The 17,924-nt window shown below is 42.5% G+C and overlaps 2 protein-coding genes across 2 annotated transcripts in view; one reads left to right on the plus strand and one right to left on the minus strand.

The window, feature by feature from the left end:
* The window catches only part of CAMKK1 (calcium/calmodulin dependent protein kinase kinase 1), a 250,022-nt gene that overhangs the window by 118,543 nt on the left and 113,555 nt on the right, over positions 1-17,924 (plus strand). The window lies entirely within an intron of this gene.
* The window catches only part of P2RX1 (purinergic receptor P2X 1), a 67,754-nt gene that overhangs the window by 7,664 nt on the left and 42,166 nt on the right, over positions 1-17,924 (minus strand). The window contains 4 exon segments of the mRNA XM_048519058.1: positions 207-340; positions 1,849-1,918; positions 4,598-4,669; positions 5,286-5,433. Coding sequence (XP_048375015.1) covers positions 207-340; positions 1,849-1,918; positions 4,598-4,669; positions 5,286-5,433 — 424 coding nt within the window.

Genomic DNA, 17,924 nt, shown 5'->3' on the forward strand with positions numbered 1-17,924 from the left:
CACTACTACTACTACTACTACTACTACTACTACTACTACTACTACTACTACTACTACTACTTCTTCTCCTGCCTGTGTGCTTCAGAGCTGTCTGCTGGGAACAGGAAACTTGACTCCCTTTCAGGCAGCTCCAATAGGCAAAAAAGGCTGAAACCTATTCAGTTTTTCGGCCCCAGGTTATTTGGTTCTTTTCCCCCTCCTCAAGCAATGGTTCATGTCATTAGAACAGGAATGTGAACTTACTTGGGGACCACGTCATCAATCTCTACTGGGCACCAGCCAAAGATTTCACAGGACTTTATTGTGTTGCTAAAATTCACACATTTCCCAGACATGATACCTGAAGAAAGAAGACAGGCCACTGTCAGGTTAAGAGGAGAAGATCTTCAACAAGGTCTAGAGGTCCTATGCAAAAGGTCAGATCATACCCAATTGCTCTAGGGTTGCTGACCTCCAGGAAGGCCTACCATTATCATATGAGGGAGTAGGTGCATCTATAAGTTGATAAGAAATACTTCTTGCACAAATATAGCTCAGTGTACCACTGTACAATATTGTTATTCGATAATTATCAATTTACTACCAACTATTGTCTCTATGTTTTTTACAATCAAAATGGCAAAAGAATATTGGATGTGCAATCTCCTCAATTAATCAATTGGTTTATACCATTGATAAAAAAATATTAATTTTTCAGGAAAGGGAGAATGGCACAAAAAGTGATTTCTGTGAACTGTGACTTCAGAATAGCTTCAGACTAAGCATGTGAGTAATTGGGCATTTAAAGAACACACAATCATAGCACCCCTGACAGATGGCCATCAAATTGATGTTAGAACTGCTGCTTTTAATGGGGTTGGGTTTTAATATATAGAGCTGTTCCTAATGATTTTATAGTTTGATACTACTGATTTTATTGTGCTCTATTGTCTGTTGTTCGCCGCCCTGAGCCCTCCGGGGGAGGGCGGCTTATAAATATAATAAATAAAAATAAAAATAATTTTAAAAAACCTCTCTTTAGAAACCTCCAAAGAAGGAGGCAATGAATTCCACTGTCAAACAGCCCTTACTGTCGGGAAGTTTTTCCTGATGTTTATGTGGAATTTCTTTTCCTGCACCTTGAACACATTACTCCTGGTCCTAGTCTCTGGAGCAGCAGAAAGCAAGCTTGCTCCCTCACCAACATGACAAACCCTTCAAATATCTAAACATGTCACCTCTCAACCTTCTCTTCACCAAACTAAACATCCCCAGCTCCCTAAGTCTCTCCTCATATGGCATGGATTCCAGACCTTTTACTATTTTGGTTGCCCTCCTCTGGACCCATTCCAGTTTGTCCATATCAATACTTAGCAGCAAATTGCCCACACTAAAGGCTTGGAATAATATGGAGTCTGGTACCTTTAAATCATGAAACAGAAGGAGCACAGATGAGGTGCTACCATTTAAATTGAATGCTACATTCCTATGATCTTTGATTCTTGAATGGTGTATTGTATATTATGAAAATGTTTTATGTTATGATAGCAAATTGATAATTACTGGATTCAGCTGGGTTCCTCTTACATTCCTGTAAATATGTACAACACAAGGACATACATGAAGCCACCATACATTGAACCAGAGTCACTGTCACCTTGAGTTCATCAAGGTCACTGTCATCTGCTCAGACAGGCCGTGGTTCTTCAGGTTCTCAGAGAAGAGGTCCTCCACAGCCCCTGCAACCTGATTATTTTAACTGGAGATGCCAGGAATTGAACCTGGGGCTTTCTGTGTGTAAACCAGTCCCTCCCTGAACATATCAAATTATGTCACACAGGCTGTTCTTTTGTGCATTTTCTTTCTCACCTGTACCTCCGCGAAGGTACTTTCCTTCAGTGCATTCACTGTCCTCCTCACACTTCCCAGTTTCAGGATTCTGAAAAGAGAACAAACAGTGATGACCATTCAACTATTGTAAGATCTCCTTCAGCATCTTACTTCCCTTGTGAGGAGTCCCAGTGTTACGGCAGCTAGGATTTTTTTGGTGTGGGGAGCGGGGAAGTGCCTTCATGCAAGGCCTAAAGGGAGCGGGGTGCCTTCATGCAAATTGGAGTGTATCGAGTTAATCAGTGTACGTTGTCCTCGTCAGTGCCTGATTTAGATGAAGAGATGCCTTATGTCAGGAGTGTCCAGCTCTGGCCCTCTAGATGTTCATGGACTATGATTACCATCAGCCCCTGCCAGGGAATTGTAGTCCATGAAAATCTGGAGGGCCAGAGTTGGACATCCTTTACCTAGGAGAAAGCTCGATTGCTGGCAATGGGGCTTGCCATCACTGGTCACCCTAGACCAGTGATGGCGAACCTTTTTGAGACAGGGTGCCCAAATCGCAACCTAAAACCCACTTATTTATCGCCAAGTGCCAACACGGCAATTTAACCTGAATACTGAGGTTTTTGTTTAGAAAAAACAGTTGGCTCTGAGGCGCATGTTACTCGGGAGTAAGCTTGATGAAGCAACTGTGCAACACTTTGAATGGATGAATCATGACCCTAGGAGGGTTTACTCAGAAGCAAGCCCCATTGCCAGCAATCGAGCTTTCTCCTAGGTAAAGGATCATGCCCAGGCCAGCCTAGGTGTGTGTGTGTGGGGGGGTGATTTTCCACACACACACCCACATGATGAACTCTCTGCATGCGTGCCCACAGAAAGGGCTCTGAGTGCCACCTCTGGCACCCATGCCATAGGTTTGCCACCACTGCCCTAGACTATTCACTTGTGAAATCCTCCCGACCCCCCACCCTCATGAGTAGAGAAAGATGGAGAAGTGATTTAAACCAAATTGAGTAAAGCTGAGGATGATGATGGGCATTTAAAATCCCACAATTCATAATCCCTCCTCTAAAGGACAGAAGATGTTATTGTTAAATACTGTAGTGACTGAAAAATGCATAAATAAAATGCACGCACCGATGACAGGGTCGAAAATATTATATGCCTTGGTCAAAGGCCCCCTAGATTTTGAGACACTAGACTTCAGACTCACAAGCCTATAGGTAAATCCAGCACTGACCCCCTCCCATATTTAAAGGGTATAATTTATATGTTAGAGCAGAGGGCCGTGGTTTGCACCTCAGGGAGGAGAAGAATATCTGCCTGGAATGTAAAAGGTTCCAGGTTCAATCCCAGCTTCTCCTTGTTAAACAGATTCATAATAGGGAATGTGAAAGACCTCTTCCTGAGAGCCTAGAGTCAGAGCGCCAGTCAGAATGGTCAGTACTGACCTTGGCCCCTTCCGCACACACAGAATAATGCACTTTCAATCCACTTTCAATGCACCTTGGAGCTGAATTTTACTGTGCGGAATAGCAAAAGCCACTTGCAAACAATTGTGAACGTGGATTGAAAGGGCATTATTCTGCATGTGCGGAAGGGGCCCTGATAGACCAAGGGTCTGATTCTGTATAATACAGCTTCACCAGGGTGTGTGTGTTTGTGTGTTGTGTTTGTGTGTGTGTGTGTGTGTAAAGTGCTGTCAAGTTGCAGCCGACGTGGTATCTCTGTAGGTCACCGTGGTCACTCTGTAGGTCACCTATGGCACTCCAGATGTTCATGGACTACAGATGTTCATGGACTACAATTCCCAGCAGCCCCTGCCAGAATGGCCAATTGGCCATGCTGGCAGGGGCTGCTGGGAATTGCAGTCCATGAACATCCGGAGTGCCATAGGTTCGCCACCACTGCGTAGGGTATTCAAGGCAAGAGGCAGGCAGAGGTGGTTTGCCATTGCTTTGCTCTACATAACAACCCTGCTTTTCCTTGGTAGTCTCCCATCCAATCACTACCCACGGCTGATCCAGTTAGCTTCTGAGATCTGATGTAGCAGTACAGTATCTTAAACTGACCTACCATAATGATGAGGGATTGTAGCTCAGTGGCAAAACAAATGCTTTGAGTCATAAATAACGTATATAAGCCAATAATTCCCCAGGCTCAGTCCCTGGCAACTCTAGTTAAAGAATCTCAGGAGTTCCTTTGCCCAAGCCACAGAGAGATGCTGCCAGTCAACAATAAGTAAGTTCAGTTAGTGGTTTGGCACTGTATTAGGTCATTTCACATTCAGTATCAATCTGTCGAGAATTTTGCATTTGCTCATTGCAGCTATTTGATTGAATTTTTAAAAATCAATAAACAATTTAATCTGGGCAAATAAGCTCAGGGTTCCTTGAGAATTTAGTGAGTTAAATGTCTTATGGAAGAGGGGTTTTTTTAAAAAAAAAAGCCTGGGTTTTCTTTCATCAACTCAGAAAAGTGTAGAAACTTTCACACCCATAAATACATACTATTTGGATCTGCCTGCCCCACAATCACAGTTCTTGACCACAGAGATGGATTCACACATGCAATGGAACAGTCGCATTTGTTACCCACTCTCCCATGTTCAATAGACCAGAAGTTCACACACTATTTTAACAGTACCCACTGCAGTACCCATTCTGAGTACACAGAAGTCGCCGCTCGCATGCGTAGGTTGCCTGACTGGCCTTTTTTGCAACTCCCTGCCCTGAACAAGCTTGAAAAATACAGATATTGAAAACCCACAGGAACAAATTACCTCAGGGCACCGTCCCTGTTTCTGCCGTTGAGTGATGATGAAATTGGTCATCACCACAAAGGAACTGTCTCCCTGCAAAGGAAAACACAGCAAAACTGGTGTCAGAAACTACCAGATCACCTCAGTGAGGTTCTCCCTCTGTTTGGTCCTCACTCCTGAGTTATTTTGCCCCAAGAGTCCCCTTACCCTGGCATGCTTTTGTTGCTACTAAATCTACAAAGAGATCAATATCAAATAAGATTCTGTAGTAAACCATATTAAAGCTCTCCATATTAAAGAATTGGATCTGTTCCAAAAGGGAGAGGATGTGGTGCTGTGTGGTTTCATAAGAACATAAGAACAAGCCAGCTGGATCAGACCAGAGTCCATCTAGTCCAGCCCTCGGCTACTCACAGTGGCCCACCAGATGCCTTTGGGAGTTCACATGCAGGATGTGAAAGCAATGGCCTTCTGCTGCTGCTGCTCCTGAGCACCTGGTCTGCTAAGGCATTTACAGCCCGAAAACCACACAGCACCCCAGTGATTCCGGTCGTGAAAGCCTTCGACGATTCGAAGAGAAGATGGTCCTGCCATTGAACTGCACAATCAACTAAGGTCATTTTCTAAAAAGCTCCTTTGGGTTCACTAAACCTCTGGTCAATCTCAATTCGGAACGCCTCTTTCCCAAACAAATCTTCAAACTCCTTACCTGAGGCGGGAAAACATAATCGGTGCCGTCCCAGATGTACGGGCCCATCCCGCTGACATTTGTAAGAGTCAGCCCTTTGAGCTTTACAGATACGGAACTGACAATACCATCTCGGGACTGGTAGCCTTTCTCATACAGGAAAACCCACCTAAAGATAAAGTAAAAAAAAAAAAAGCAAATTATTTGCAACAGCTATCTAACAAAGATTATTTGTTTGGCTGGTTGGTGGGTTGATTTTTAACCTGCCCTTTACTGACATAAACTAACGACATTAAAAATACACAGTAAAAGTGAATACCCTATACAATGTATAGGCTAACATTCAAATCCTGACCAAATATAAAATGCAAGACAGCGACCCCATAACACTTATACCAATTATAGGGAGAACAATCAGGGAGAGGACAAAAAGAGAGGGGAAAAGAAAAGGAAGAGGGGGGGGGGAACAAAGGCCTCTTTCAAACTGCATTTATAATCCATTTTAGCAGCTGGTTGAAATGGATTTTTTGGTGTCATTTCAGACAACTGTTTTGGTTTCTGGCTGCTTACAGATTTTATTTTTACTTTTTACTTTTTCAGACAAAGCTATTTGTGTCCCAGGCCTCCCAGGGCTCGGCTGCTTTTTAAATCAAAATTGCTTTCTTCCATTTTCAGTTCTGGCATTTCTCATTTGCTGCAGTGTGTCGTCACTTAAAATGTCTGGCGCGCTTCCAAACAGACCCCTTTTCCCCGCTTCCTTCTGCGGCATGTTCTCCTTCAGTTTTTTAGAACAAATATTCTGAGAGTAGTGCTATAGTGCTGTAATACCATAGCAACCCAATTCATCTGAATTATGGTGACATGCAGGGCTATAACGCCACCATTTGGATCGCTATGGTGCTATAGTGCTAAACCGGTAATCTTTAAATTCTGCTCCCGAAAAGCAAAGAAAGAACGGGCCACAGAAAAGGCAAAAGCATGGCACTGTTTGAAATGGCCAGAGCTCTTCAGAGAGGACTCATTAACAGATTGAAATCAGCAGTATGAAATGCCTACTCCTGTATCACTGTACCTGGAATCAGGCCAACAACTGATCACATCCAGTTTAGAGTCAAAAAGGAGGAGGGAAGGGGAAGTACGCGGGAAGAGACAGGAAGAGGGAGACTGTCTAGACTGTAACCGTTGCTGTCTTCAACCACAGAAAGGGGAAGGCTAAAGCAAAAACTGCATATGGCACCGAAAAGAAGTGAAAACAAAATCACACAAGCCCCTTTGAGTCCCCACTGCAGAGGAAGACTGTATACAAATGATGTCAATGATAACTCATTGACATCATTTGTATACAGCTTTCCTCTGCAGTGGGGACTCAAAGGGGCTTGTGTGATTTGCCACCCCTCCCTTCTATCCTTGCAACAACCCTGCGAGGCAGGTTAGGTTGAGAGCATGTGGTGGGCCCAAGGTTGCTCAGCGAGCTCCCATGCCAAAGTGGGGATTCAAACATGGGTCTCTCAGCTCCTAGTCTGACTCTTTAACCACTGCTGGTCTGGGGTGGGGAAGGGTTTGTGAAGGAGTCATAGGGGGGGCTTCAACAGGGATAAGCACCCCGGGTGGCTGTTGTTGGGGTCACGTGGGGGGCAGAAAATTGTCCCCACACCCCCCTCCTTTCCCCTCGACCCCACCCTGCCAGGCCCAGTGGAAGCCATTGCCGGAGCTCCTGCCCGGCCCCACCCCGCCAGGCCCGGATGAGGCCGCTGCCAGGCTCCCCTCGGCCCCGCCCTGCTGCTGGCTAAGTGGGGCCGGGGATGCCATTTTGCTCCGGGTGCCATTTTGCCCTGCTACACCACTGGGAGGAGTAATATTCTGCAAGTGCTTTATGGTGTTTTATGATTGCTTTATATGATGAGGAGTTATTTGATGTTCTATTACTGTTCAGTTTTGTATTTTGAAATTGTATAGTGCTTTTTTTGTTGTTTTCCTATAATGTGGGGCTATTTGATGTTGTTTTCATTGTAGTTTTCAATTTGTAATTGAGACCTGAGACCGACATACGTTTAGAAAATACAAGACCTACCCCGAAAATAAACCCTAGCATGATTTTTCGGGATTTTTGGAGGATGCTTGAAATACTACTCCAAAAATAAGCCCTACTTACAGATTCCCCGGCACAGCTGATCTGGTCACATGGGGAGTACAAAATCATCCCCTGAAGATAAGCCCTAACATATATTTTGGAGCAAAAATTAATATAAGACCCTGTCTTATTTTCGGGGACACAAGGTAGCTCTCTAATCCCAGGTGTTGCTGCTGAAGATGTAAATTAAGGGGCTGAAAGGGATTGAAAGTGCCACAAAAAACAATTTAAAAAAACTGAAGGGAAAAAAGGTAGAAGAAATTGGGTGTATCCATCCTTTAGAAAAGAAGGGGGAGGATACACTCAGAGTCTTCAAATATTTATCATTAAATAAAGAGGTTTCAGGAAGAACAGATGGCAGAGCAAGGAAAGAAAATGAAACTTGGGACTGTGGGTCTGGTATTTACCCAGAGGATAAGGCCAAGGCATTCAACAACCATATTATTTATTTTGCACGGACGCTTTGTAAGTCCTTTCACAAACAACCATTTTTATCCTTCCCTTTCTCCAAAGAGTGCACAGCAATGTACACCATTCTCCCTTCTTCCATTTGATCGTCATGAAACCCTGTAAAGTACTTAGGCTGGTGGAATGAATGAAGCTTCGTTTTTCGAACTTGGGTCTCCCCAGTTCTGGTCCAAAAGTCAAGCGACTGCACAGCCATGCCTGTCTTCCAGTTTTATCTTTTTTTTTAAGGGAGCCTTATTTATTCTGCACCGACTATGGTCACCCTGAAATGTTTATCGCTTTGCTCCCTATTTACAGTCAAAAATAAAAATGAACTCTTAAATATTAATTAAATTCACGCATTTTAACATCTTCATTAGTCTTTTACTCCCCAAAACCACAAATCATCAGTTCATTTTCCCCCCGTCTTATGCAAAAAAATCAATCGGGGGTTTCCAGCTATCAACGAATCTAGGTAAGTGCTTTTCTCTAGTCGAAGAGCTAAGCTCCATCGTCTCCTCCAGTTGGATGGAAGGTGGGGTTATTTATTTATTTTGAATATACGGTGCTTTACTCTCTGATGTCAGTATGGGGGCCCTTTTTCCAAAGTCATTTTGTCTGACCTGTTGCTGTTGAACCAATAGATTTAGCGCAGTTTTCTATTTATGGTATTGAGTTAACCCCTGCAGAGGTGTCGAACTCGCGGCCCGTCCAGATATTCAGGAACTACAATTCCCACCAGTCCCTCCCAACATGAGCAAAGGCTGATGGGAATAGTAGTTCATGAACATCTGGAGGGGCGCGAGTTCGACACCTGTGCCTTATGGTATTAACACCAGGATAGCCTTGGCTTAGAGAAGGGTTGGTGAGCAATTATAGAAAGCATTCACTTAATGGGCCAGGGCTGATGGGCTCAGTCTACATTCTGGGATGGAGATGAAAATCAGATTATAGTCCTTTTTTAGCCTGGCTGACCATTCCTTACAGTCTTGGACTTTGACCCGAAAACAATGGCCCTGGCTTTCTTTACTGACTCTGAGCCAGAATTGTCTCCCATTCGGCTTGCAGTTGAACCAATTTGCAGCGGTCAAGAGAAACATGATTTATCAGGCATAAAAACAACCCTTGTTGCAGAGAATGCCAACCTGTTAGGAAGGATCTTTCAAACCACATATGGCATTTTCAGATGTAATTGGAATTTGTAGCTGAATATCTTACATTTTTACTAAAAATAACCTGCTGCGTAATTAGGGAGAGGATTAAATTTCATGGTAGGTCCAGTTCAATTCAAAGCTGATTTTACCATTTCTTGTGATGAAGATGCAGTCATCTATTTTCCTCTTTATGTGTTTTTATTAGGACTTTTACAAAGACAGACAGAAACACCATCTACAAACAGGGAGTGGGGGGGCTCCCGATTTCCTCTGAGTCAAATATAATCACGGTTAAAGAGTTACCACTAGTTACAATTAAGGAATTATAATTCAGTAAATTCTTAATTCGTATTACTATTAAGTAGGATTCACACTTTTCTCCATCAGATCCATTTTCTTATTTTTCTAGTCCTAAAATCCACAAACTCTCAGTTCATTTTTTTCTGTTTTAAATAGCTGGGGATTCCACTTATCAATAAGTTATTTTCTCTGATCAGATAAGTAAGCTTTGCCATCTTGGCCAGTTCCAGTATATTCACAAGCCATTCTATTGTACGTGCAGATGAAGTTTTCTATTGTTTGTGGATATAATAATCTCACTGCTGATGTCATGTATAAAAAAAAAATTCCATATCATTTTTCAAAACGTCTGTCCATCAGACCCAAAAGGAAAGTCTTTGGTTTCATTTGTATATTAGTTCTTAAAATCTTCTGGATTATTGAATGTATTTAGCTTTATTAAAACTCCATCATGAATAGTAAATTACCCTTCTTGATGTTCATATTTCCAGCACATATTTGGAACATTTTAATACTTTTTTTGCTATTTTCTCCAGTGGAAAATACCAATGATACAACTTGCAACCCTCCAGATGTTCATGAACTACAATTCCCATCAGTCCCTCCCAACATGAGCATTGGCTATACTGGCAAGGGCTGATGGGAATTGTAGTTCATGAACATCTGGAGGGCTGCGAGTTTGACACCTGTGCACTAATCCATTTGTATATCACACTCATCCATTTTTTTCATCGTTTAAGAACATCTGATGAAAAACGGCTTTTAAGATGCATGACAATGTACTGTAAAAACGGCATTACAGAAATATTGTGAAACAATAAACCTAAATAATAAAACAAATAAACTTGATCAAAATGATGTTTATCTAAAGACCGAGGGAATGATGGAAGTAGTCTAGTTTTGGAAAAGACAGTTACTTTGGATTTATGATGGCTTATGTGGAGAAATTCAGCCCCACAGAATTATCAAAAGATTTTAAGAGCTCGCTGCAAGCCCACTGCTGAGAGGGACTGTAAAACAGCATCATCAGCATAGAAAAGAATAGGGAGTGGATGCCCTGCCAGTTTAAGGGAATAGATGTCAAGTGTAGAAAGGTCCCCCTTTCTGGGGAAGGTCATAGAAGTAAAGGTTTGCTAAGCCAGTAAACAGCCTTCTTCTCCTTTTTCTCAATACACCTTCATTCCTCTCAATGACATGTACATCCAGAGAGCCGTCCCACCCCTGCATTTACACCCGAAGTTAGGCCTGGATTTGAAATGTTTGCTGGTGACTTAAGCTTCCAGGATACAGAGATCATCATTTTCAGATTACTAATATTGACACTTCAACAGCCGCGATTAAGCCTTCAGAGAGGGTGTAATGAATAATTCAGTTCCCTTTTTTAAAACATTTTTCCTCATCTGTGGCCCAAACTTTGTTAACACAAGTGAATGCGAGTCCACCTCTTTTCCTCGCATGAGTTTGAAGAGCCAGGGTGGTGTAGTGATTAAGAACAGGTGGACTCTAATCTGGGTCACCAAGTTTGATTCCCCACTCCTCCACATGAGCGGTGGACTCTTATCTGGTGAACTGGATTTGTTTCCCCACTGCTGCACATGAAGCCTGCTGGGTGACCTTGGGCCAGTCACAGTTCTCTCAGCCCCACCTACCTCACAAGGTGCCTGTTGTGGGGAGAGGAAGCGAAAGGAGTTTGCAAACTGCCTTGAATCTCCTGACAGGAGAGAAAGGTGAGGTAAAAAATCCAAACTCTTTCTCACACTTCATTCGATGCCACTTCAATCTAAAAGCACACTTTGATGCGTGCTTTAATTCATCTGGTGAGGAATTCTGCCAACAGCCCTTCACAGTCACAAATGCTGGGATAACAGTCCCTTCTTTCTCCACTTGAAGCTAAAGCAGTGGAAGGAGGGGGAAATTCAAAAACTCCTGCTTTTAAAACTCGCTCTTGGGAACCTGCTTTCAAATATGGTACAAAAGGAAGTGGTCTCAAATGTTCCTCATCTTTGCTCTGAGCTCAAAAAAATTCGCTACTGCCGCCTTGTTTCTCCCCAAGCAAATTCTCATTTTCATGCCCTTTATTGCCTGTTTCCTCATAGTGACTTTCCTTCCTAAACATATCAGTATGATTTTCAATATTATTTCTGAATAGGAGTAGGCCAGTTATTTGTTTGCTTGGCATGCCCTCTGTCTGGCATTCTCTCCTTCCTGACCATTGTTTTAATCAAATGTTTGTGTAAGTCTTTGTTCGTGTTTTTTTCTTAGCTCTGCTTTCATGTGTTTTAATGACATGTGTTGGGAGAAGGGGTTGATTTTGAGGGTTTTGAGGAGCAGCAGTGGCGTAGGAGGGCAAGTTGGCAGAGCCTGCGTGTATCTAATCTGGAGGAACCGGGTTTGATTCCCAGCTCTGAGCTGTGGAGGAGCTTATCTGGGGAATTCAGATTAGCCTTGTACACTCCCAGCACACACACCAGCTGGGTGACCTTGGGCTAATCACAGCTTCTCAGAGCTCCTCTCCAGCTCCCACCTACCTCACAGGGTGTTTGTTGTGAGGGGGGGGGAAGGGCAAGGGAAGATATGTAAGCCCCTTTGAGGTCTCCTACACAGGAGAGAAAGGTGTGATATAAATCCAAACTCCCTACTCCTACTCCCTCCTCCCCCTCTTCTCTTCTTCTTTAAAAGTGATGTTCTCATGTTTGTTTTTTAAAGTGTTAGCCACCTTTGTGGCCCTTGAGAAGGCACAATATAAATTTTGTGAAATAATTTTTTTAAGTATATGAAAGTAAATATGAAATGATGTACAGGTCATGCATAAGAACCTCCTAAGCAATAATTATACCCCACAAAAAAACCCCTGGCAAAACTCCCCGGTGATAGTTTTCCAGAGATCTCTTGAGATTACAGCTGATCTCTCCAAGCGGCATGAGATCAGTTCATCTGGAGAAAAATGGCCACTCTGGAGTGTGGACTCTATGGCCTTTTAAACTCCTTTCACTGATGATTCTGCAACTTGGCTCAGGCTTCCACCCCCAAAAATCTCCAGGTAAACAACAACAAATAAGCAATCTTTTATTAGGCATATAAAATAGGCTCCAGAGCATTTACCAGACATTTGTGAAGGGTACAAGTCAAGAGATGTCCATAGGTATTTCCTGCAACCAGGAGATGATAACTCCAGTGTGAGAGTCTGGATTTTGTTCAACTTTATATGCGTACAGCAAGTGCAAAAATAACCAAATGGGAAGTATTTGATGGCTACCACAATGAAACCAGCCATGGACCTTGACCTCTGTTGGCATGCGTAGGAAAGCCAGGAAGGCTTGGCGCCATGCTTTTTCACAGGATTCTCAGCCAGGTGCCCATTGGGTGGCAGAAGATAGAAGTTACATGTACTGTTTGGGACGTTTGGAGCCGATTTTAACATGTATGGGAGATACATTAATTTCTCTCTCCCCTTGCCAGCCTTCTCATTCCCAGCCTCTGAGTAGAGGGCAAGGTGCTGAAGTGTAACATTTCAAGCAGGAAATGCCAAGGACAGTTTTAGGCCTGTTGGAAATTCCCATTTTGTAGGATGTTTGTTCAACCAAGTGACCCTCCAAGGAAGGGCTGTAACGGGCAAGACGTTATCCGTGCCCAGCATTTCTGATGCGATTGCCACCTGTTCTCTGTCAAGGCTTAGAATGACTGTCGGTATTTTAACATAATGCAGTTAAAGTGTATTAAAGCGGCTTGTACCCTGCAGCATTGTTACCAGTTTCTGAGAAAACAGCTGGCAGTCATCACTTGAAAAAAACAAATCCAGGGACCAAAACCTGAAAAATGAAAGCGTTCAAATCTGCAGGTTCAGATGTACATGCACATTTTGAGTGTGTAAGAACCACTCATTGTCTGTACATAGGAAACTCAGAGGTCTTCACTGCAGCATAAAGAAAAATCAAGAGCCGATGCGTTGTACCCTGATTGTACACACATTCAATATAACGATATTGAACAGGGCGTGTGCATGGGATAGTGTGAGCTGTTCACTGTAGGGAACTACAAAGAGTGAGCTTTGAATTCATAAGTTTGAATGACAACACTAGCCCATCCTACAGACAGCATTTTCACAAGGAATGCCCCAAAGCAGCATGTAAACTGGGCCAACCACTGGCCAGAAAACAGATTTCAATCATTACAGGACGCTTCCAAGGTAAAACAGGGCCAGCAACGATTACATGGCTGACTGTTTCTGGGACCTTCTCCCGACAAGATGAACTCATGACGGTGACATCACGCATTACTAGCAGAGAAAAATAAGACCCACTTGGATGAGGAACTGCAGCATGCATTGAACAAGAAATATCTTTTTCTCCTGCTTTGGCCAAGTGATTTTTGCTTCTTCCCACAGTCCCAATTTTTTTGTCGACTTTCTTCCTTGGCACCAGAGTAGAAATGCCTTAGCACTTGCAGAATAGTTCAGGAGTCACTGTGAGGGCATCAGCCATCCCTAGAGACTCTCCCTCATTGAGTAGAGCTGTAATTGAAAGTTCACCTTATTTAGCACTTCCAGCTCTTATTTGTATTTTGTCTACTAGGGGCTAAATTATATATTTACTTGCCTGCATTGAGTGCGTTCTCCTTGCACATGTTCACATGATTTTCATCTGTCACATCTTTGGGCTGATAATAATGATATAGTCAGCATGTTCCCCTTTGTCTATGGTAAAGTTTGTATTTTGTGCCCTCATAGTATTTAAAAAAATTATCCCTGTGGATTTAAGTGTTAATGGGGCTGTTGTTTTACTAATTTTGTTGAGAGGTGCTTTGGAGCACGTGAGGGGCTTAACTGGTTTTGAAATAGGGAATTAGAAACAATGATGTGAATTAAGGATTGAAAGCTTCTTTGTCGCATGAAGCAAACTTTGTAAACACTTTCCAATCTTTTGTTCATGCCTCCAGATTCGAATCCGGAAAATAAACCGTAGAAATTATTAATCTTCAACATTTATTAGAAAGGAGAACATGAAGGGCGCGTTCTCACAAAAATGGGGTCCACTTCAATGAAGTCCTTAGAAGGACAAAATCAATACAAAGAAATCAACAGCTTAGTGCGTCGAAGTTATTTGTTTAAGACAATTGTGCATTATTCCTGAGAAATGGAGTGGAAGGAAAAGATTACTGAAAGAGTTGTTTAAAGACTACATATGTAAGAAAGGCCTATGACAAGTATCAAAAAATATTAAATACCTTGGCTGGAAACGCTAATTAGGCTTCAGTCTGTTAAGCCTATAGGTTCATGGTAGCGAACAACTTGGGCCATGCTGGCAGGGGCTGATGGGAATTGTAGTCTGTTATGAACATCTGGAGTGCCAGAGGTTCGCCACCACTGCTATAGGTAAATCCAGCACTGTCCTCAAATCAGTTAGTACAGATCATTTCCAAAGAGAATTGATTTGACGGGCATAAAATGAACAGTTTCAGCCTTCAAGTAGATCTTTTCTGGTTCCGGTTTTTATCAATTGCTGTTGTTTCTCCAGGCATGTATCCAACCAGGTAGTTTGAAAGACTTAAGGCCATTTAAATCTTTGGAAGAGAAAACAGTGATTTCTGCCATCTCCCATAGCCTCTTTTCCCCCCTCCCTCCCTGAGGGTCCTGATCTCTCAAAATGGTAGACCATTCGATAAAGGGTCTACAAATCGTTGGACACACTTCTGCTAGTGGCCACTTTTAACAGCATCCCCACAGCCTTTGTGCCAGATTTGGGCCGAATGGGAAAAGGTTTTTTCTATTGCTGCTGTTTCACTAAGGCCCTTCCGCTGCACTAAAATAATGCGTTTTCAAACCACTTTCACAACTGTTTGCAGAAGTGTGGCTTTGCTATTCGCGCACAGCTTCCAAAGAGCACTGAAAGCAGTTTGAAAGTGCATTATTCTGCATGTGCGGAATGAGCTTCCAAGTTTCTTTTGCAGTGGCTTCGTTTTTGTTTCTCAGTTTTAAAAAGAAAGTATTTGGAATTACATGTATTATTTATCCTATGCTGACTCTGGAATGCTTTTTCAGCTTGAGTGGTGGGATCTCAAGCCGGGTTCGCTCGCACTTTCACTTCAGCAGAACTTTCAGTTGTTAAAAGCGGTGCTTGTAAACAACCAGTTGTTAAATTCATTTGAATCCCATCAGAACCGGTTGTTAAATTCATTTGAAGATCCCACCTCACTGCTTTTCAAGGTAGAAAGGATAGAGGTATAAATAAATAAGCAAGCACCGATGTTTTGGGAGAGATCAGAAAGCAGAGTAAGCGTAACAGATCTAAGGGAAGGAATGGAGGCAGCTGGTGTCTACCAGGCAAACAGATTCCTCACAGCTTAACGATTTAAAAGCCATATTGTTTTTTTTGCTACTTCACTTGAGACTCAGGGGCATTTTGCAGTTGCTTAAATATCCCTGCACACATTTCCTTGCCTTTCTTTCCTTTGCTTTCCTTCTTTCCTTCTTTCCTTCTTTCCTTCCTTCCCTTCCTTCCTCTGGTTTGTCCCCTTTCCCCACGCCTCACTGAAGACCTTTGTATTTTAATCAGTAATTGTGAGCGATATAGTGCTGTAGCATCAAAGTTACCTATATCTAGTATGTCCTCTTGAATTCCTAGCTTTAACTTTTTTTAAAAGTATGTTTTAACCCTTTTCATTTGCAAAGGTATAAGGGGAAAGGCTTATTGTGGCAAGAAAACAGCTAGAAACTTACCTTTTAAAAACAAATGCTACAACAATTCAAAGAAAATAGTAGACAGGTCTCTATGATGATCTCTATATCAGTTCTCCAGGTTTTTTAAGAGTCGATTAATTGGGGGCAGGAGTGGCAGCAGAAGAGGGTGAAGCAAGAAAAAATGGTGCTGATGTGGTGTTGGGAGACCTGCAAAAATATGCTCCTTCCCATGATACATGCAACATACACGATTTGCTTGGGACCTTACTCTTTCAAAATGATTGTACCAAACCAGTTAACATTACGTAGCAATATTACTTGAAGTTGGGAGGGAGAGCTACACAAAGCGGAGTTGGGGATGCTTTTGTGTGGGTGCAAGAGGAAAAGAGCGGTTTGCTGCGTGCATAATTTTTTGTTGACATGCTAGAAAAGCAGAACTGTAGCTGGGCTGTAGGGAGGAGGAAGACATATTGCTGTGTCTACAAACAACTAATGAGTCCCTGTTGAGAGCACGACGTTAAGCAATACACTGGGAGAAGTAAACATCCCAGATCGTGGCTTGAACATTTTCCACTATCATAGTTTACAGCCCTTGCTGTGTGTTTGTCAGCTGTTGGAAATACAGAGGCCGTCTATCAAGAAGACTGACCGCAAGCGCATAAAGACAAGCTGGAGATATCTGGGATCTTTCTTTTGCAGGAAGCTGTTTTATACTCCTATGTCACTGGTTGGAAATTTAAAGGCTGGCTTCTACTCCCTCTCTTGAGGAAAGAACTGAGAAACGGAGAGACTTATATAAGCTTACGACCTCTTAACAGCTTTAGATGTACAGATCCCAGAAGCCATCTATGGCAATCCTATTTTTTAAAGAGAAAGCTGGAGTTTAAAAGAGAAAGAAGGCAGACAGAGAAAACAGAGGGACAGTGAGTGCATATTGGTCAAGATCTTTCAATTTTCCCGCCTGCCATAAAACCCTCTGGTCATGAAACTAGATAATCTGCTTGCATACTCCAGTAACATTTTACTCTCATTTCTATCCCGGAAATCAACATCCCCATCAACTTACAGCCAGTTCTCTCTCATCGATTTGACCCTTACACCTTCAACATTTGACTTCTTTTATGGTTTGTAGAAATCATACTGAAGAATAGAAAGGCAGGAATAACATTTACCAACAACATCTATTTAGGAAATTCCAGGAGACTTTGAGGGTGGAGCCATGGGAGAGGAAGGACCTCAAGTGGACTATAATACCATCAAGTAGTCAATTTCCAAAATGGCCATTTATCTGGGAACTGATCTCTATAGCCAGGAGATAAGATGTCATTCTGGGAGAACTCAGGGCTCACCACAAAGTTGGCAACCCTAGAGATCCAGATCTGGCAGGCATTTTTCAAATGAACAATTAATAAGTTTGCAGTAGTTTGTTGAAGTGAGCCTCCTGCCAGTTGAGATTCTCTTCTCCAAAGTCTAGACTCTGGACTTCCTACCTGCAGAGATAGAGGCCAGTAGCAATCTGTGAGGGGACTTTTGGTGGGAGGCACCTTACCTTTGGGAGATGCCCTTTCTCCCTGCCCTTAATGTTTTTTACCAAGGCAGCTAACTTTGTTATTTAGGCACCAGACCCAGACTTTTCTTTTACCTCAGCTTTTAACTGAAGGGTTTTAAAAAAGCACTGTTTTTTTTATGGCATTTCTGATTCACTGAGCATTTCAGGAATCGAGTTTAATGCAGCCCCCTGTTATTTTATGCCATTTTGGCCATGCTCCTGGCTTCTTTTTTATTGAAAGCTTATTGATACTCTTTCACGCTGCTGAATTGTTTTGTTTGCTTTGCAAGTTTTTTACCCCAAGCTTATCGTTTTGGCTGCTTGCTTGAGCAAAAGGTCTTTGAAGAGTCAAGTATATGGATTTTCCAAACAAATATAAGCTGATGACAATACAGAATAATAA

This window comes from Sphaerodactylus townsendi, linkage group LG16, assembly GCF_021028975.2.
Source record: "Sphaerodactylus townsendi isolate TG3544 linkage group LG16, MPM_Stown_v2.3, whole genome shotgun sequence".
NCBI classification, from domain to species: Eukaryota; Metazoa; Chordata; class Lepidosauria; order Squamata; family Sphaerodactylidae; genus Sphaerodactylus; species Sphaerodactylus townsendi.